Source organism: Procambarus clarkii, chromosome 32 (genome assembly GCF_040958095.1).
Source record: "Procambarus clarkii isolate CNS0578487 chromosome 32, FALCON_Pclarkii_2.0, whole genome shotgun sequence".
Taxonomy (NCBI): domain Eukaryota; kingdom Metazoa; phylum Arthropoda; class Malacostraca; order Decapoda; family Cambaridae; genus Procambarus; species Procambarus clarkii.
In genome coordinates this window covers 42,407,531-42,430,434 of record NC_091181.1, presented here as the reverse complement: position 1 = coordinate 42,430,434, position 22,904 = coordinate 42,407,531, and the positions used below count along the sequence as shown (strand labels likewise).

At 42.8% G+C, this 22,904-nt stretch overlaps 1 protein-coding gene across 1 annotated transcript; it reads left to right on the top strand.

Moving 5' to 3' along the window:
• The first annotated feature begins 11,843 nt into the window (after positions 1 to 11,843).
• LOC138370550 (uncharacterized) lies at positions 11,844 to 13,118 on the top strand. The gene has a single exon (XM_069334935.1). The coding sequence runs from the start codon at positions 11,844 to 11,846 to the stop codon at positions 13,116 to 13,118; it is 1,275 nt and encodes a 424-aa protein (XP_069191036.1).
• Positions 13,119 to 22,904: the final 9,786 nt, after the last annotated feature.

Below are 22,904 nucleotides of genomic sequence, written 5' to 3'. Positions count from 1 at the left end.
CGCGTTTCGTAATAACTTATTACATTTTCAAAGACTTAAGTTTACACGCACACAACTATAACCTGCAAACACTAAACAGAGTCCTACTATGCTATAATTTAAACGGCTTTCATTTTATATACCTGCATTTGGGTGAGGTGATATGTTACAACAGTTTTGGATGAGGTGAAAACAAAAGACAGAACACGAAACAATGGGTATAATATTGGGTAAGTTTAAAGGGAAGAATGGAAGTAACTGCAAAGGGCCTATTGGCCCATATTTCTTGATGCTTCCATATTGGTGCAGAGTCTTGAAGTGGGTAGAATATAGTTGTGCATTAATTGACTGTTGATTGCTGGTGTTGACTTCTTGATGTGTAGTACCTAGCAGATATCAAGCCGCCTGCTATTGCTGTATCTATCGATGATTTCTGTGTTTTTTGTTAAGACTTCTCTGGTGATGGTCTGGTTGTGGGAAGAGATTATATGTTCCTTAATGGAGCCCTGTTGCTTATGCATCGTTAATCGCCTAGAAAGAGATGTTGTTGTCTTGCCTATATACTGAGTTCTTTGAGGCTTACAGTCCCCAAGTGGGCATTTGAAGGCATAGACGACATTGGTCTCTTTTAAAGCGTTCTGCTTTGTGTCTGGAGAGTTTCTCTTGAGTAGGTTGGCCGTTTTTTTGGTTTTATAGTAAATTGTCAATTGTCTCTTCTGATTTTTGTATGTAGGGATAACGTTCCTATTAACAATATCTTTCAGGACCCTTTCCTCCGTTTTATGAGCTGTGGAAAGAAGTTCTGTAAAATAGTCTAATAGGGGGTACAGGTGTTGTGTTAGTTGTCTCTTCAGAGGCTGCATGGCATTTCACCTTCCTTCTTTGATGTCTTCAACGAAACCATTGGAGAAGCCGTTGTTGACTAGGACCTGCCTTACCCTACAGAGTTCTTCATCGACTTGCTTCCATCCTGAGCTGTGGCTGAGAGCACGGTCGACATAATTGTTAACAACACTCCTCTTGTACCAGTCTGGGTAGTCACTTTTGGCATTGAGGCACATTCCTATGTTTGTTTCCTTAGTGTAGACTGCAGTGTGGAAACCTCCGCTCCTTTCCATGACTGTTACATCTAGAAAGGGCAGCTTCCCATCCTTCTCCATCTCGTAAGTGAAACGCAACACAGAATTCCGCTCAAATGCCTCCTTCAGCTCCTGCAGATGTCTGACATCAGGTACCTGTGTAAAAATGTCTTCAACATACCTGCAGTATATGGCCGACTTGAAACCGGCCATATACTGCAGGTATGTTGACGACATTATTACACAGGTACCTGATGTTAGACATCTGCAGGAGTTGAAGGAGGCATTTGAGCGGAATTCTATGTTGCGTTTCACTTACGAGATGGAAAAGGGCGGAAACTGCCCTTTCTAGATGTAACAGTCATGGAAAGGAGAGGAGGTTTCCTCACTGCAGTCTACACTAAGGAAACAAACATAGGAATTTGCCTCAATGCCAAACGTGACTGCCCAGACAGGTACAAGAGGAGTGTTGTTAATGCTTATGTCGACCGTGCTCTCAGCCACAGCTCAGGATGGAAGCAAGTCGATGAAGAACTCTGTAGGGTAAGGCAGGTCCTAGTCAACAACGGCTTCTCCAATGGTTTCGTTGAAGACATCATAACAAGGAAGGTGAAACGCCATGCAACCATGCAATTATATATATATATATATATATATATATATATATATATATATATATATATATATATATATATATATATATATATATATATGTCGTACCTAGTAGCCAGAATGCACTTCTCAGCCTACTATGGAAGGCCCGATTTGCCTAATAAGACAAGTTTTCATGAATTAATATATTTTCTCTAATTTTTTTCTTATGAAATGATAAAGCTACCCATTTCATTATGTATGAGGTCAATTTTTTTTATTGGAGTTAAAATTAACGTAGATATATGACCGAACCTAACCAACCCTACCTAACCTAACCTAACCTATCTTTATAGGTTAGGTTTGGTTAGGTAGCCCAAAAAGGTAGGTTAGGTTAGGTTAGGTAGGTTAGGTAGTCGAAAAACAATTAATTCATGAAAACTTGGCTTATTAGGCAAATCGGGCCTTGCATAGTAGGCTGAGAAGTGCGTTCTGGCTACTAGGTACGACATATATATATATATATATATATATATATATATATATATATATATATATATATATATATATATATATATATAATTGCATGGTTGCATGGCGTTTCACCTTCCTTCTTATGATGTCTTCAACGAAACCATTATACATTAATGGAGTTAAAATAGGCATGTTTTACTTGACACATTTCTTTATGATAAACAATAGACCTGCTAGTTCCTGTTTGCACTGCTCTGCTGTCTTCAAATTCATCCAGGAGTTCTCGTCTAATGACAATTTTAAGGGACCTCTTTGATAACTCTAGATTCCGTTCAACACTGTCTTTATTTACTGCAACCTTAGCAAGGGCGTCAACGTTATTATGTTCCTGCCGGCCAATGTGAGAAGGGATCCACAACATTTTGATATTTAACTTGGTCGTCTCCCAGGATCCGCTTGTCTCTCCTCACCTTTTATATAATTGGCAAAATCACAACAAAGACAAAGCCTGTATACATATAATTTTTTCCTGATTCTTTGTTTTATTTTGACTAATTTTCCCTCCATAGCTAACATGTGAGCGTTCCACTAATATGTTGTTCTGAATCATGTTACGTATAGCTAATACATTAGGTCTCCTGTTCTCAAGTATTGGTTCCTGTTCTCAAGTAATGGTTCCTGTTCTCAAGTAATGGTTCCTGTTCTAAAGTAATGGTTCCTGTTCTCAAGTAATGGTTCCTGTTCTCAAGTAATGGTTCCTGTTCTCAAGTAATGGTTCCTGTTCTCAAGTAATGGTTCCTGTTCTCAAGTAATGGTTCCTGTTCTCAAGTAATGGTTCCTGTTCTCAAGTAATGGTTCCTGTTCTCAAGTAATGGTTCCTGTTCTCAAGTAATGGTTCCTGTTCTCAAGTAATGGTTCCTGTTCTCAAGTAATGGTTACTGTTCTAAAGTAATGGTTCCTGTTCTCAAGTAATGGTTCCTGTTCTCAAGTAATGGTTACTGTTCTAAAGTAATGGTTCCTGTTCTCAAGTAATGGTTCCTGTTCTCAAGTAATGGTTCCTGTTCTCAAGTAATGGTTCCTGTTCTCAAGTAATGGTTCCTGTTCTCAAGTAATGGTTCCTGTTCTCAAGTAATGGTTCCTGTTCTCAAGTAATGGTTCCTGTTCTCAAGTAATGGTTCCTGTTCTCAAGTAATGGTTCCTGTTCTCAAGTAATGGTTCCTGTTCTCAAGTAATGGTTCCTGTTCTCAAGTAATGGTTCCTGTTCTCAAGTAATGGTTCCTGTTCTCAAGTAATGGTTCCTGTTCTCAAGTAATGGTTCCTGTTCTCAAGTAATGGTTCCTGTTCTCAAGTAATGGTTCCTGTTCTCAAGTAATGGTTCCTGTTCTCAAGTAATGGTTCCTGTTCTCAAGTAATGGTTCCTGTTCTCAAGTAATGGTTCCTGTTCTCAAGTAATGGTTCCTGTTCTCAAGTAATGGTTCCTGTTCTCAAGTAATGGTTCCTGTTCTCAAGTAATGGTTCCTGTTCTCAAGTAATGGTTCCTGTTCTCAAGTAATGGTTACTGTTCTAAAGTAATGGTTACTGTTCTAAAGTAATGGTTCCTGTTCTCAAGTAATGGTTCCTGTTCTCAAGTAATGGTTCCTGTTCTCAAGTAATGGTTCCTGTTCTCAGTGGTTGGTTTTTGTTCTCAAGTATTGGTTCCTATAATCAAATTTTGGTTCCTGTTCTCAAGTATTGGTGAGAGTCATCTTGAACTTATAAATCTGCAGCTGAGCGCTATCATACAGTAGTCGCCTACACTCATGCACTTATACACTGATTTTGTGTCAAATGAACAAACGTTTCTAATATAATTCATACAATCAAGCCAGGATTTATCAAATTCTTTAGTGTCCAACACAACATCTTCCTCATTCTGAATGAATGAGGAAGATATTGTCATTCAGAAGGCGCCATTTCATCCATTGCGATTGGTTCTACTCATTCATAATGGCATTATTTCCCATTATTAATCAGTTTATGATCTCCGAAGTTTATAAGACGTTGTTCATGGCAATCATAACATTAGCGCGTGAAGTTTCCATTTTCGGGAACTGTTGAATAGATGGAGTCAAAAACATCCATTGTCGAGGAAAGATGTACGGGTTTCGTAATTAGTCACGTGTATAAATGTCGGACGAATCCTGGCCTAAGCTGTGGCGCTCTGTATCTTCTTGGGTTAGGGGGGAGTGAGATATGTGTTGCGACTCTCCACAACACTTTTTAATTAAGAGAAGACAGCTATATCGGTCTGGTAATTAGATATTGTGACCCTTGAGTCAACTCTTTAAAGGCAGCTATATTGGGGTGGTAAGTGTCGCGATCATGTCAAACGGCGCCATCCGTGTGTATGCTCTGCGTTTCATACGTCGGCAGGATGTAAACAGAGAGAGCGTGGTGGACGCCCGCCACGCTTGTAATGTATCATGATAAGTATTAAAGTCAGTAACCAGGCAATGGCTTTACATCAACCCGACGACCAAGGCCATCCACACCAACACCACACTGGCGACCAGGATAAACTGATATTCGTCCAGCTCAGAACAAGAGAGAAGTATGCTGTCTCGCCCCGGGAAGAGGAGGAGAAGCATGCCTGTGAGCATCACACTAATGCTGTGTGCTGACCAATGCTGTGTGCTAACCAGTGCTGTGTTGACCAATGCTGTGTGCTGACCAGTGCTGTGTTGACCAATGCTGTGTGCTGACCAATGCTGTGTGCTGACCAATGCTGTATGCTGACCAATGCTGTGTGCTGACCAATGCTGTATGCTGACCAATGCTGTGTGCTGACCAATGCTGTATGCTGAAGAGTGTTGTGTGCTGACCAATGCTGTATGCTGAACAATGCTGTGTGGTGACCAATGTTGCGTGCTTACCAAAGCTGTGTGCTACCAATGCCATGTGCTAACTGAAACTGTGTGCTAACTGAAACTGTGTGCTGACTGAAGCTTTGTACTAACTGAAGCCGTGCGCTGAGGAAGCTATGTGCGAACTGAAGCTGTGTGATATACACCGATGCTGTGTATAAAACGATGCTCTGTGTTACACAATTCTACATGCTGATCATGCTGTGAACTGCCTGCTGTGTTGACAGTGCCGAAAACTCATCAAACAACATTGTTGACAACTGATGTGCCAACTGGTGTACAACTGTGAGTTGGAACAATACTACATGTACCCATGGCTGGGTAAGAGGTCAGTTGCTGGTGGGGGACTCGCTGTTACGTATCCCCACTTATGGATACTCACATTCAATATGAAATAAAATTATTTAAAATTAATTCTTTATATGTATATACTTGTGAATGTGTAGTATAGCTTGGCAACATAGTTGGAGCATGGTGCAGGCTTGCTATAGTTATACAGGTAATATACCTGTATTAATCTGGTCAGTTTGGACCAAATAATTGTCCGTGTACATTTGTGGCAGTTGCTAGATGTCACCTTTTAATATTCATATTATTATTTTCCTTTTATTAAGTATGTGGCATTGTTACTTATATTATTTACATATTGCAGTTACATTTTAGTTTTTATTCATATCCATGTGAGAACGACTGTTTTTCTCATATGTTGAATTTAAGTCAAAGTACTTGTTTACCATCCCTTGTTCTGGGTGGAGGCGGAGCAGGGAGCTGTGGGTAGAGTCGGGGGAGACCTCAGTACTGCTGGAGGTACTTAGTCGGCAACATTATGTCTGATAAGTCTGTTAACGCTTAATCTAGTTACTTTTTAGTAGATGTATTATCTGGAGAGAATTTTTATATATTTCATTGTGTTGATTTGCCATCTGATTATATTGTGATACATTTATGAATACTCTTAAAGTTACATATACATATTTTTATGTGTATGTTTCTATATCCTATTATTGTATTTTTTTTGTACAGACTCATGAGGCACTCTGGTAGAGCATACTTAGAGACAGTGACTAACCCTGGACTATGCTTATCACTGTCCCCTAACTCTACGAGCTGTGTGAACGAGCAGTAACACTCGCTGCCAGCGCCATTGCTAGCTGGCCTTGCACAATTTTGTTGTCTGGAAAACGTAAGATTCTGAGCACCCATCAACTCAAAACATCGCGATTTTGGGAGGAAAAGCACATCAATACTCCAAGACCCGGAGAATATCATGTTTGGAAGGAAACAATACCGATTTCGTCTATAATTGATGAACAAACAATTTAGTTTATTGACTGCTGTCCAACTGACTGGTATTATGCGCATCCCAGTACGCAGCCAACCCAAACTGTCGTACTGCAAACGTCGCCTGTTATGGTTTTGGTCAGACAAACAATCTTCGTCCACATGGTTTTTATTCTCCGCCAGTAACCACAACAAAACATTATCAGGTACATGAAATATTATTAACAAGATCATAAACAAAAGAGCATCTGCTCCAAACATGCTACCTCCAACATCTGTAGTACTCAATCCCAACATCGCCCATGACCAATTTTTTTTTGGTTAGGACCGTATCACTGACCAGGTCATTTAGTCCTACTCTGAAGGGCGAGGCGATACCCTGTGGGCAGAGCCACAAGTGGACACCTTAGAAGGTGTACTGAGCCTGACAGGGAAAGGTAGACCAAACCGCTCAAGTAGGTGTTAGGTAGCCCTGATTCCGCCTGGAGGAATCATTTTACGACCTCCGTTGGAGGGGAATGAATTTCTCCAGGCCTAGGAGTGTCTCAGGCATTAGGAGGGGCAGTGAATCGGTCCTCACTACGTAGAGACGTCATGCAGCACTCATCAACAAGCCAGTTCCAAACAGCACTCATCAGCAAACCAGTTCCAAACAGCACTCATCAGCTAGCCATTTCAAAGCAGCACTCATCAACAAGCCAGTTCCAAACAGCACTCATCAGCAAACCAGTTCCAAACAGCACTCATCAGCTAGCCATTTCAAAGCAGCACTCATCAACAAGCCAGTTCCAAACAGCACTCATCAGCAAGCCAGTACCAGACATCACTCATCAACAAGCCAGTTCCAAACTGCGCTCATCAGCAAGCCGGTTCCAAGGCAACACACACATCACCAATCCAGATTTAGCAGAAAAAATACCCTCTTGCTTAGGAGCGCATCAGGTATTCTAAATTTAAAAATTTCCGTATATTGAAATTCAGAGTGCAATACATGTTATAACTAATCACAGAACCCATTATTTTTTATCAAGTTTACTTAAAAAAATTGAGTAAACTCGTCTAGGATTTTAATTTATTTTGCCATAATTTGTATGATGAATTTTCTTTCATATTTCGCTATTTAACTGTTAAAGAAATATTGAACTCGAAAACAAAATTGATTAAACCATTGAAAGACATTCCCAAAGCGATGATTTTTTGTCATATTGCTTACAGCAATATCAGCCGGATATTGATCCGAGGCTGATAGCAATATTTTACATAGCATTGCTATCAGCCTGCAGCTGGGGGCTACCTGAGGAAACAATTAAGCAGCCCGGAGACCAAACTATTATTGAAATTATAGTTTGTATAGTATAAAAACACTATAATTATAGTGTTTTTGATGATAATTATACCAACTTCAGAGTATTTGAATATGTACTGAGAACCTAAAATATAATTTTGTTTAGCTGATTATAATTTGGAAAATTAACTGGATTATATCGAGATTAATTATTATTCATTAATGAGTGTTTGAGAACTGGATGAGTTTTAATAATTAGTAATCAGGAGAGGCCTGGGCTACCCTCCTCATGGGTGCTGAGGCTACCCTCTTCATGGATGCTGGGGCTACCCTCCTCATGGGTGCTGGGGCTACCCTCCTCATGGATCCTGGGGCTACCCTCCTCATAGATGCTGGCCCTCCTCATTGATGTTGGGGCTACCCCCCTCATGGATGTTGGGGCTATCCCCCTCATTGATGTTGGGGCTTCCCTCCTCATTGATGTTGGGGCTACCCCCCTCATGGATGTTGGGGCTATCCCCCTCATTGATGTTGGGGCTACCCTCCTCATGGAGGCTGGGGCTACCCTCCTCATGGAGGCTGGGGCTACCCTCCTCATGGATCCTGGGGCTACCCTCCTCATAGATGCTGGCCCTCCTCATTGATGTTGGGGCTACCCTCCTCATGGAGGCTGGGGCTACCCTCCTCATGGAGGCTGGGGCTACCCTCCTCATGGATCCTGGGGCTACCCTCCTCATAGATGCTGGCCCTCCTCATGGATGCTGGGGCTACCCTCCTCATGGATGCTGGGGCTACCCTCCTCATGGATCCTGGGGCTACCCTCCTCATGGATCCTGGGGCTACCCTCCTCATGGATGCTGGGGCTACCCTCCTCATGGATCCTGGGGCTACCCTCCTCATGGATCCTGGGGCTACCCTCCTCATAGATGCTGGCCCTCCTCATTGATGTTGGGGCTACCCTCCTCATTGATGTTGGGGCTACCCTCCTCATGGAGGCTGGGGCTACCCTCCTTATGGATCCTGGGGCTACCCTACTCATGGATCCTGGGGCTACCCTCCTCATGGATCCTGGGGCTACCCTCCTCATGGATGCTGGGGCTACCCTTGTCATGGATGCTGGGGCTACCCTCCTCAAGCGGGAGGACGGTATAATTGGATAGAGACAGGTTGATAAAGAGACATGTAGATAGAGACAGATAAAGAGACAGGTAGATAAAGAGGGATAGGTAGATAAAGATACTACCAAACACGTACATTCATAACAGCCATCACTCCCACACCATCCCGTCCTCTGTAACTTGTCCCTACGTCACTAAACTGGTTTACTAAATTGCCCGAACCTAACCTAAACCGAGTTCCCACGAACAGGAAACGGGACATCACGTTAATTTCGTGAGCCGCTGTGATCACGTTTCAGCTATTTATACGTCAAAATACGATGTATTATTCGAGAGGCCGGGTTGAGACCCAACACACTCCTTCATGCAGATACAAAGCAAATGGATAACTATTAATTTACAAATAATAATAATAATAATAATAATAGTTTCTTCTTCTAGTCATACAGTCGTAATGCCTTAATTGACGCTTTCTCCTGAAAGTTCCCTTTCCTTTTAGTAAAACAACATTATTCATTGATTTTGGGAAAAATAACATCAATTTTCTGATACTGAAAATTCGGCCGTAATACAATAAACAGATATCTTCAACAGAGCCAACTGTTCTTCCCGAGCCATACCGTCTTGGCCTTGTCCCACAAACATCCCACAGATATAAATCAAACGGATAACTATTTAATTTGTAAACAAAAAAAATCAAATCTTGTATTCCTAGAGAGAGAGAGAGAGAGAGAGCCTAGAAGGGAGGGTGAGCAGGTGATAATGGTAGACAATGGGGAAAGGATGATGCAGGTGGGAGGTGAGAGGGGGGAGGGTAAAAGGGGAAAGGGGGGCCAAGCAAACAAATGAATGCGCTCCCTTGAAAACAAATAATAATAATATAAAAAAGATCATTAATCACGTAGACAAAACCAGGTTCTACTTTGATAAAAAAGATCGTCCGGATCGTTACACAATAAATCAACTTAATACAAAAAGTTGAGAATGGGTCGACCAGGTCCCCACGCCACCTGTGACACCAGCCATTCTTCATGCTTGATGATTCTACCAGATCAACCAGTTTTCTCAATTAATCCACCCCAATTTTAACGCTATCGACTTCAATGTCAAAATCTCGATATCTGACTAAAAATTAAAGGAATATCGCAATATTATCGCTTTCTGGGACGAAATGAGCATCTGTTCGCAAACTTCCGGATAAGCAATACCGCTTCAAATTTGACGCATGTGACGTCGCTAGAACGGACTAACCAGATCACCTCAGCTCGAGAACGCGGATCAGTGTTCATGCTACTTCGCTGAACGGAAACATTACGGATAATCAGCGACTTGTGACAGCAAATCAATTATTTAGCCACGAAGTCAAGGAGAAACATTAATGACAACTTCCACACATTAGTATTGAGAGATCACACCTTATTATCATAGATGAAATTTGATTACACAAGGTGGCAGTCGGAGACAACGTCACTGCTAGCTGGTGACGAGGTCACTGCTGGCTGGTGACGAGGTCACTGCTGGCTGGTGACGAGGTCACTGCTGGCTGGTGACGAGGTCACTGCTGGCTGGTGACAAGGTCACTGCTGGCTGGTGACTAGGTCACTGCTGGCTGGTGACGAGGTCACTGCTGGCTGGTGACAAGGTCACTGCTGGCTGGTGACGAGGTCACTGCTGGCTGGTGACGAGGTCACTGCTGGCTGGTGACAAGGTCACTGCGGGCTGGTGACTAGGTCACTGCTGGCTGGTGACGAGGTCACTGCTGGCTGGTGACAAGGTCACTGCTGGCTGGTGACGAGGTCACTGCTGGCTGGTGACAAGGTCACTGCTGGCTGGTGACAAGGTCACTGCTGGCTGGTGACGAGGTCACTGCTGGCTGGTGACAAGGTCACTGCTGGCTGGTGACGAGGTCACTGCTGGCTGGTAACGTTGTTGACAGTGTCGACGCATTCACAGTGGTCACAATATGCAAGAGTGCCGTTAATTCAACGTTGGAAGCGTTCACTCTGTGTTGATATAATATTGCTTCTGGATATTGTGCACACTGGCTGCTGCTGGAGCAATCTGCTATACGGCTGGGAGAGTGAGCAATGAAAGTGAGGTAAGGGAAAAAGAGAAAGCTGTTTGGAGAAAGTGGTAAGCTAATCTATATATGTAAGAGAGAATGTTTGTTTTTATGTCTGTCTGTCTAAGATTGGAGGCCAGACACTTGGTGCTAGGCTCTTCCAACTTTGGTGCGTAAATGGTCTGGGGTATGGGACAGACATAGGCAGGTCGGGGTCGCTAGAATTAAAGAGGGGACAGCTTGCCACCGTCACACACAGACTCCCATGGCTGATTTTGACACTGCTTGTCAGCCACACCTTTGCTAAACATTTTAACAATAAAAATCTCATCTATTTTCATACTGAAATATGAAAAAAATTTCACAAGTCTAGAGAAAAATACACTAAATTTTCTAATCATAATACTTTGCCCATAGCAGCATAAAACAGAGGATCCTCACACAGCTAGATTTAAAGGTGTTCTCACTGGTCTAGTCTCAAGGCTAATGGAAAACTAATATATTTTGTGATATTTCACACACTGATAGTCTCCTACCACCGGTGGTCCACCCACACGCCAGTGGGAAACTATTATATTTTTTTATAAGAGAGAGACAAAGACAGAAACAGTGTGGTAGCCAACAAAAAAACAGAGAATCAGAGAGAGACAGACATACAGAGACGGAGACAGATAAACAGAGAGGCCTGGAGAAAGAGCTGGTCGACCAGGGCATATAGAGAGCGACAGGATTAAGACAGGCAAAAAAACAAACACACAAACAGGCAGATAGAAGCAGACACAGAGATGATAAGGATAGGGAGAGAATGAAGGAGAAGGGAGGATGTTTGAAGAGAGGGAAAGAGAGAGGGGGGAGGCAGATGGGGAAAGGTGAAGAGCGGGAAGAGAGGGGAGAGATCAGGGAGATTGGGAGAGGGGAGGACAAGGGGGAGAAAGTTGGAGAGGAGGGAAAGGGATGGAGAGACGAGTGAGGGAGAGTTAGGAATGAAGGGGAGATACCCGGGTATAGCCGGGTACCCCCATAGCGTAACTATGTAGCTCTTGGGAAGAAACATGAGGACAATATCCCCATATGAGAACTGTTGGGGATGATGGACAGGTGCCCAACCATGTGGATGAAGGACCGGTGCCCAACCATGTGGATGAAGGACCGGTGCCCAACCATGTGGATGAAGGACCGGTGCCCAACCATGTGGATGAAGGACCGGTGCCCAACCATGTGGATGAAGGACCGGTTTCCAACCATATGGATGAAGGATCGGTTTCCAACCATGTGGATGAAGGACCGGTTTCCAACCATGTGGATGAAGGATCGGTTTCCAACCATGTGGATGAAGGACCGGTTTCCAACCATATGGATGAAGGATCGGTTTCCAACCATGTGGATGATGGACAGGTGCCCAACCATGTGGATGAAGGACCGGTGCCCAACCATGTGGATGAAGGACCGGTTTCCAACCATATGGATGAAGGATCGGTTTCCAACCATGAGGATGAAGGACCGGTTTCCAACCATGTGGATGAAGGATCGGTTTCCAACCATGTGGATGAAGGACCGGTTTCCAACCATGTGGATGATGGACAGGTGCCCAACCATGTGGATGAAGGACCGGTGCCCAACCATGTGGATGAAGGACCGGTGCCCAACCATGTGGATGAAGGACCGGTGCCCAACCATGTGGATGAAGGACCGGTGCCCAACCATGTGGATGAAGGACCGATGCCCAACCATGTGGATGAAGGACCGGTGCCCAACCATGTGGATGATGGACCGGTGCCCAACCATGTGGATGAAGGACCGGTGCCCAACCATGTGGATGAAGGACCGGTGCCCAACCATGTGGATGATGGACAGGTGCCCAACCATGTGGATGAAAGACCGGTGCCCAACCATGTGGATGAAGGACCGGTGCCCAACCATGTGGATGAAGGACCGGTGCCCAACCATGTGGATGATGGACAGGTGCCCAACCATGTGGATGATGGACAGGTGCCCAACCATGTGGATGAAAGACCGGTGCCCAACCATGTGGATGAAGGACCGGTGCCCAACCATGTGGATGAAGGACAGGTGCCCAACCATGTGGATGATGGACCGGTGCCCAACCATGTGGATGATGGACAGGTGCCCAACCATGTGGATGAAGGACCGGTGCCCAACCATGTGGATGAAGGACCGGTGCCCAACCATGTGGATGAAGGACCGGTGCCCAACCATGTGGATGAAGGACAGGTGCCCAACCATGTGGATGATGGACCGGTGCCCAACCATGTGGATGAAAGACCGGTGCCCAACCATGTGGATGAAGGACAGGTGCCCAACCATGTCGGTGACAGGAAGCAATGACGGCGAGACAAGAGTAACGAACCTGGCTGGTGGTGAAGAATACGGACTCCTGGAGTACACATTAATGATTGAGGACATGTAAAGGAGAGGCTGCAGAAGATTGGTGTAAACCTCGCAGGAACCGAGCGTGCTGAACTCTCAGCTCAATGACAGCCATCTATTGTGTCTAATAGCGTCAGTGGTGCGCCTCTGCATGGTATTGTTTGGTTTACTATTGGGCTCAAGGCGTACCAGCTTCAGGAAGGCCAATAAGAATAGTTCAGTAACCAGCTGGCAAGTATACTTTAATCCCTGACAATAATTCAGGGCAAAAGTAAACTCTCAGAACATATATACCAAGTTTGGGGGATATACCAGTGATTGTAGGTCCGCTTTGTGTAGTGATGTGACTAGTATGTTTCTATAGCTAAGACAATCCATCCTCCTGCAAAGATGGTACTTATAGTAACTATTTCGTCGAATATATCAATATGTAGTGATGGACCACCAGTAAACCACTTTTTGTACTATTAATTTTATAGAGTCCGGAAAAATTAAGATTAAAACCAAACTTAAGTATTCTTAGGCCTAGTATACATATACATGTAATATATTACGCCTAAGAAAGCATGTATTTGGTCTAGGATTGTTAGAAGAGGTTAAGTCATATATATATATATATATATATATATATATATATATATATATATATATGTCGTACCTAGTAGCCAGAACTCACTTCTCAGCCTACTATTCAAGGCCCGATTTGCCTAATAAGCCAAGTTTTCCTGAATTAATATATTTACTATAATTTTTTTCTTATGAAATGATAAAGCAACCCTTTTCTCTATGTATGAGGTCAATTTTTTTTTATTGGAGTTAAAATTAACGTAGATATATGACCGAACCTAACCAACCCTACCTAACCTAACCTAACCTATATTTATAGGTAAGGTTAGGTTAGGTAGCCAAAAAAAGCTAGGTTAGGTTAGGTTAGGTAGGTTAGGTAGACGAAAAAACATTAATTCATGAAAACTTGGCTTATTAGGCAAATCGGGCCTTGAATAGTAGGCTGAGAAGTGCGTTCTGGCTATTAGGTACGACATATATATATATATATATATATATATATATATATATATATATATATATATATATATATATATATATATTGCAGGTAAAAAATTCTCTCTTGCCCAAATTCAATAACTCAAAAGTAAACTTACCGATGGTTCATCTCGACAGATTGGTACTTTCGACCATTTTTTTATTTATATAAGTAAATACAATAAATACAATAAATACAATAAATACAATAAATACAATAAGAAATAACATTTCAACACAAACAGGATCAAAAATTCAAACGAGGGCCGCAAAAACAAAAGATAATATAAACAAAGAACAAGTGCATAAACACAGAACAAGTACAGAAGACGAAACAGGAAAACACAGGAAATATACACAAGAAGTATACACAGGAAACGTACACAGGAGCAACAAAAGGGAACATTAGAAGTAACATGGGAAACACGGGGACAAAACAAGCCAAAAGGGCCACAGGGAAAACACAAAAACCCAACACAGACACACAAAAGAAAGCACCGGAACGCACGGGAAGCGGGAGGGACAAAACAGAACCCCACACACACACACACACACATACACACACACACACACACACACACACACACACACACACCCTAAATGAGTCGGATATAAGGGAAGTTAAGTTGGAAGCCCCCTTGGGAATGAGTGATCATAGTGTATTGAGCTTTGAGTACCTGGTTGAGCTAGGAATTATCACCCCCAAAAAAGAACTGGGAAACAAAGGGCTGGCGTACCGAAAGGGAAACTACAAGGAGATGAATTAATTCCTAGGAAATATACATTGGGACACAGAACTCGGAACCAAGTCTGTACAAGACATGATGGACTATGTCACCCAAAAAATGTCAGGAGGCTGTAAGCAGGTTTGTCCGAGCCCAACAGGAAAAAACAGAGAAACAAAGGAAGAATCCGTGGTTTAATAGGGAATGTATGAAAGCAAAGGAGCTGAACAAAAGGGCATGGAGGAACTTCCGTAATAACAGAACACCAGAAAGTAGAGAGAGATACCAGAGAACCAGGAACGAGTATGTTAGTGTGAGAAGAGCAGCTGAGAAAAGGTATGAAAATAATATAGCTAATAAAGTCAAGACCGAACCAAAGCTACTACACAGTCACATCAGGAGGAAAACAACAGTGAAGAAACAGGTGATGAAACTTAGGGTGGGCGAGGACACGTACACAGAGAATGACAAAGAGGTGTGTGAAGAACTCAACAAAAGGTTCCAGGAGGTCTTTACAATAGAACAGGGAGACGTCACGGCGCTAGGAGAGGTGGCAGCAAACCAGGTGACCTTGGAAAGGTTCGAAATTACAAGAGATGAGGTCAAGAAGCACCTATTGGAGCTGGATGTGAGAAAAGCTGTTGGGCCGGATGGAATCTCACCATGGATATTGAAAGAGTGCACTTTGCTTGCCACTCTAAATAGTGTATAGTAGGTCACTGGAAACGGGAAACCTACCAGAAGTATGGAAGACTGCTAATGTAGTACCAATATTTAAAAAGGGTGACAGACAAGAGGCACTGAACTACAGGCCAGTGTCCTTAACTTGTATACCATGCAAGGTGATGGAGAAGATTGTGAGAAAAAACCTAGTAACACATCTGGAGAGAAGAGACTTCGTGACAACCCATCAACATGGGTTCAGGGAGGGTAAATCTTGCCTTACAAGCTTGATAGAATTCTATGATCAGGTGACAAAGATTAAGCAAGAAAGAGAAGGATGGGCGGACTGCATTTTTTTACTGTCGGAAAACTTTTGACACAGTACCCCATAAAAGGTTGATGCATAAGCTGGAGAAACAGGCAGGAGTAACTGGTAGGGCGCTCCAGTGGATAAGGGAGTACCTAAGCAATAGGTAGCAGAGAGTTATAGTGAGGGGTGAGACCTCAGAATGGCGTGAAGTCACCAGTGGAGTCCCACAGGGCTCTGTGCTTGGACCTATCCTGTTTCTGATATATGTAAATGATCTCCCAGAGGATATATACTCATTCCTCTCAATGTTTGCTGACGACGCCAAAATTATGAGAAGGATTAAGACAGAGGAGGACAGCTTGAGGCTTCAAGAAGACCTGGACAAGCTGCAGGAATGGTCGAACAAATGGATGTTAGAGTTTAACCCAAGCAAATGTAATGAAGACAGGGGTAGGAAGCAGAAGACCAGATACAAGGTATCACTTGGGAGATGAAATACTTCAAGAGTCAGAGAGAGAGAAAGACCTAGGGGTTGATATCACGCCAGACCTGTCCCCTGAAGCTCATATCAAGAGGATAACATCAGCAGCATATGCCAGGTTGGCTAACATAAGAACGAACTTTAGAAAGTTGTGTAAGGAATCTTTCAGAACATTGTATACCACATATGTCAGACCAATCCTGGAGTATGCGGTTCCAGCATGGAGTCCATATCTAGTCAAGCATAAGACTAAACAGGAAAAGGTTCAAAGGTTTGCCACCAGACTAGTACCCGAGCTGAGAGGTATGAGCTACGAGGAAAGACTACGGGAATTGAACCTCACTTCGTTGGAAGACAGAAGAGTTAGGGGGGACATGATCACCACATTCAAGATTCTCAAGGGAATCGACAGGGTTGAGAAAGACAGGCTATTTAACACAAAGGGAACACGCACTAGGGGACACAGGTGGAAACTGAGTGCCCAAATGAGCCACAGAGATATTAGAAAGAACTTTTTTAGTGTCAGAGTGGTTGACAAATGGAATGCATTAGGAAGCAATGTGGTGGAGGCTGACTCCATACACAGTTTCAAGTGTAGATATAATAGAGCCCAATAGGCTCAGGAACCTGTACACCTGTTGATTGACGGTTGAGAGGTGGGACCAAAGAGCCAGAGCTCAACCTCCGCAAGCACAACTAGGTGAGTACAACTAGGTGAGCACACACACACACACACACACACGCACACACACACACAGCTTGAGGCTTCAAGAAGACCTGGACAAGCTGCAGGAATGGTCGAACAAATGGTTGTTAGAGTTTAACTCAAGTAAGAGAGGTATGAGCTGAGAGGTAAGAGCTACGAGGAGAGACTACGGGAATTAAACCTCACTTCGTTGGAAGACAGAAGAGTTAGGGGGACATGATCACCAAATTCAAGATTCTCAAGGGAATCGACAGGGTTGATAAAGACAGGCTATTTAACACAAAGGGAACACGTACTAGGGGACACAGGTGGAAACTGAGTGCCCAAATGATCCACAGAGATATTAGAAAGAACTTTTTTTAGTGTCAGAGTGGTTGACAAATGGAATGCATTAGGCAGTGATGTGGTGGAGGCTGACTCCATACATAGTTTCAAATGTAGATATGACAGAGCCCAGTAGGCTCAGGAATCTGTACACCAGTTGATTATCAGTAGAGAGGTGGGACCAAAGAGCCAAAACACAACCTGATGTACTCACTTTCTGAGTACATCAGGAAAGAGTCAAAGGAAAGTACTGAGTACTTTTCTGATGTACTCACCTATCAGGTGAGTACATCAGGAGACGCAGTGTACACAGGAACCAATACAGAACCCCCAACACCAGCGCCACCGTCCGCTGCGTTGACCTCCGCCACCATCATCGCCGACGCCGCTCCATCAACACCAGGGGCCGCCACGTCGTGCCCAGGCAGAGCCCGCTGAGGCCAATCCAGGGGAAGATCGCCGCGATCGCTTGGACACAGGTCACAGTTCGTCAGAACTATCACCCCCGCTAGGAGGCACCACAGCAGAACCCCCGGGCAGCCGCTCACCACCTGTCAATGCACGATCACGTAAGATTGCAGCCTCCACAACCCGGGCAATGGGATCGCAGGATCGCACACCACGGGAGACAGCACTGCGTGCTCGTCGACAGGGGCCAAAGATACACCTACCGGAGACTGGCCAGGCCGGGGTGAGGAAGTGTGGAAGCAGGTGGTGATGGAAGAACCACACAGCCCTCAGGCATGATTGCCACAGTGCCTGCAGGACGAGCCACAGATGCAGGCGACACCACCAGATCCTCCGAAGAGCACGTGCCCACACCCGAACATGAGTCCGGGACCGTCAACGGGGAAGTCTTAATTCTGGAACAAATTTACAGGGGCCGCACCTCCACTTTGGCAACCCGCCGCCTGGTGCCCTCCAATCCCACACCAGAAACACGTCCTGGGTTGACCTGCCCAGAAAATGCGAATGGTGAATCCAAGCAACGTAACAGAAGATGGTATAGGAGACTTGAGACATAAAGCCAGGGTGCGGGTCCTGTTCAAGACATCCTGCCACCTGCCCGAGGAGATAATGTTGTTCCGGATGTAAACCTCAACTGCAAATTTCCAAAAATATCGTCGTAACAGACTGTCCGGGAACTCGAATGGAACACCATGAAGCGCACCATACTTACGAGATCTGCTGCGATCAGAAACAGTGACGGTACCATCATCTCCAGGCAGCGGAAACGATCGACTGTCGTAACGAAACATTAAATCTGCATAAACAGCCACAGACCCGAGCTTAACAAGCGCCCAGCTAGTCATCAAAACCTGCACACCACAGACGTCAGTCACGGCTTTTGGAAAATCCTCAGGAAATGATTAAGGACCAGAAAAGCTTAACTCCCTCTTCAAAGGCAGAAGAATTCTCATAAAGCTCAAACTCAGTATCTTTAGGTTAATAACTTGCTGAGGTCACGGGACTACAACAGCAGTTGACCTGCCTCTGAATTATTCCTTGAAATTTTGTTAAACATATTTCTGCACTGGTTCATTGATGAAGATTAAGTAATGCAAGAGGTGGCACGGCCATGAATAGCCAGTAAATGGTAAATTTTTAGAGTGAATGTGATCTTTGATTTTTGGTCATGAAAGAATATACTGTGTGTTCTGCTCGCATTTCAATCATCAGTCCTTACTATATGGCTGCTATCTTGGGGGAGGATACGGCTTGACCATATTTATGAATATGTCTAGCATGTTGTTGTTGTTGTTTTAGATTCAGCCATTCTGGAGTAAAACAACCACGCAGCACGGGCCAAGGCGAACCCGTATTCGCTATGTTGGTGTCTGCCCATTTGGGAGTGTGACGAAAAAAATAGATGGTATTGCAGTCTCTAGACAGATGGAATGTCAGTCACACAAAAGAAAAAAAAATTAGACTGCTGTGTAATCTTCACTGTGTGGCAGCTGTAGAATAAAGCACAAAAGAGAAAAAACATTTAAAAATACTTTACTTTGATAGAAAAATGAAATTAAACAAATTACAAAACAAAATATCCAGGCTTGGCTCTAACACAAAGTGTGCAAAACAAACAAGATGAACAATCAAATTTACGTTATGTTAATGTGCAAATAAAATATGGTGCGGGAATACTGTGAGTCAAACTGAATAGCTCTGTTACCACACCGGGGTATGTCAACAGGTCTACTCAGCAGAGCACTCAGGAGTAATCTGAATCTTAGTGGGCTAGGCACCCCTATATATACACAGCGACGGCCGTCCAGATGGCGCTGGTTCCTTCTTTAACTATTAACCGGCTCTTAAACTGCTTGTTTCGGATGGCGTGAGCTCCCAGCGACCCAGGTGCGAGGCAGTCTACCTACCCCACTGCCCACAGTTATCTTCTTGAGGTTATCTTGAGATGATTTCGGGGCTTTAGTGTCCCCGCGGCCCGGTCCTCGACCAGGCCTCCACCCCCAGGAAGCAGCCCGTGACAGCTGACTAACTCCCAGGTACCTATTAACTGCTAGGTAACAGGGGCATTCAGGGTGAAAGAAACTTTGCCCATTTGTTTCTGCCTCGTGCGGGAATCGAACCCGCGCCACAGAATTACGAGTCCTGCGCGCTATCCACCAGGCTACGAGGCCCCATAAAGTGATGGGGAGTGGGGTAGGTAGACTGTGGTATTGTCTAGACATCTGGAAAGTAGTTGTTGTTGCTGCAGTTCTTGAATATATAGACGTGATATGATAGAATAGGTGATGATGGAGCAGGCCGAATCACTTCCTAGAGATTTTACCGTGACAGGAGCAATACACAATACTGAAAAAAATAAAAGTCAAACTAGCTTAACAAATTCATGTAAATAATTGCAGTTTTAATAAATACGATGGATAACAAATTGAAAATTACTTCCAAATGAAAATTTAATAAAATATTTAATTAACAGCTGTCCATTTTGCTAGTAACATATAATTGTTCAGGTATATGTAATGTGAGTTTGTTGAACTTTTTCCGACATATATATTTGTAATAAATTATGATTTTGAAGAAAGGAAAACGTTAATTATTTATTGAACAATATCTATCTGATAATTCATTATTATCTCTTTTGACTGAGATAAAATTAGAGTTGATAGAAAAACTTTTGCACGGCTCACGAGAAATTTCATGTGACAGTTTATTGTACTGTGTTCAAATGTCCCCAATAGTACAGTCCATCCTTCTGTTTTGGTACTACTTATAGTAATAATGAGGACCATAGTATATCTACCGACGTACAACGAAATTAGAAAGTAGAAATCAGCACTATTGAGGTGGCTAACCGTAAAACAATTTTTTACTTGTGTTGCAAAGACAAACTGAACTACCTAACCTAACCTTCCTAGACTTAATTTAGGACATATTTGTGCTATACCTAGGGATATTTAAATTTATTTTTTAGCTTCAATTTTTATTAATTTTTCTTACTAATCAGTATTCTACTGTCTAAAAGCTAATTACGTAAAAATTCAAAACAATTGATGATCGTCACAATAGGTACTATCTAAACAGAAGGATGAGTTGTTAATAAAGAATAGTGTAATCCACAAAAATAATAACCAGGATGACCTCTAATAAGTAGGAAATTAAAGAGTTTGTTTAACAGTCAAGTGAACTCAAAGAGTGGGAATGAAGTGCCAGTTTTAGATAGGGTTAGATTTAGATATTAATAAAATTTAACTTGAAAAGCAGGACATGTTGCATATAACAATTATATGAAACCCAATAATAGTGTTTTACTGAGGAGCAATATTTAAAAAATTGTATTTTGGTATACAGCTCATTGATTTAATATATAAATATCGTAAACACATGCATACTATATATATATATATATATATATATATATATATATATATATATATATATATATATATATATATATATATATATATATATATATATATATGACAATGTCAGACCACGGAGGAAAAATGAAACAGGAAATTTCCTTAAGTACTTTCGTATATTAAATACATCTTCAGAAGGTAATACATCTTCACCTTCTGAAGATGTATTTAATATACGAAAGTACTTAAGGAAATTTCCTGTTTCATTTTTCCTCCGTGGTCTGACATTGTCACATTCTTAATCACGTGTTTATTTTCGTGATATACACACATATATATATATATATATATATATGTCGTACCTAGTAGCCAGAATGCACTTCTCGGCCTACTATGCAAGGCCCGATTTGCCTAATAAGCCAAATTTTCCTGAATTAATTGTTTTTCGACTACCTAACCTACCTAACCTAAGCTAACCTAACCTAACTTTTTCGGCTACCTAACCTAACCTAACCTATAAAGACAGGGTAGGTAGGGTTGGTTAGGTTCGGTCATATATCTACGTTAATTTTAACTCCAATAAAAAAAATTGCCCTCATACATAATAAAATGGGTAGCTTTATCATTTCATAAGAAAAAAATTAGAGAAAATATATTAATTCAGGAAAACTTGGCTTATTAGGCAAATCGGGCCTTGCATAGCAGGCCGAGTACGACATTCTGGCTACTAGGTACAACATTATATATATATATATATATATATATATATATATATATATATATATATATATATATATATATATATATAATATAAACTCACACCCCAGAAGTGACTCGAACCCATACTGCCAGGAGCAACACAACTGGTATGTACTAGACACCTTAATCCACTCAACCATCACGACCGATCATAAGGAGGTGATAGCCGAAGCTATTTGAACCACCCCCCTCCCCCCGCCGGAACTCGGATGGTAATCTTGGGCATATTATTTTATCAAATCACCTCATTCTTTGGGGCACACGTGAGGAACGCAAATGCGAACAAGCCTGAATGGTCCCCAGGACTATATGCAACTGAAAACTCACACCCAAGAAGTGACTCGAACCCATACTTCCAGGAGCAACGCAACTGGTGTGTACAGGACACATTAATCCACTCAACCATCATGACCGGTCATAAGGAAGTGATAGCCGAAGCTATTTGAACCACGCACCCGCCGGCACTCGGATGGTAATCTTTCAGTGTGCTCTTCTTTACTAGGAGGTCCTCTCTGGTGGCCTTGTTCCTGAATATTACTTACCTTCATCAATCACTTTTTGTCTTTGTTGTATCGGCTAAGCCAGAATTTTTTTTCTGTCTCGTTCAGTCCCCTTCCATTCCTATCTCCTTTAGTATCCCTGACACTGCAGCTTTGTCCTTAGTCCTCCGTTCTTCCCTTGTGGAACTCTCTTGTTTCCTAATACCTACCACTACTGCCGCTCTTTTTTATCCATTACCTGACTCATGCATCTAGCTGACTCCAGTGACGTTACTGCTTTCATAACAACTTCCTTGACTGTGGACCTGGCATCGGGGCTCTCTTCAGTATTTCAGAAAAGGTGGCACCCATTGTAGGGGTCCTTGCCATTACTACATCCCTGTTACCTGGGGGATGTTTGCCTAGGCC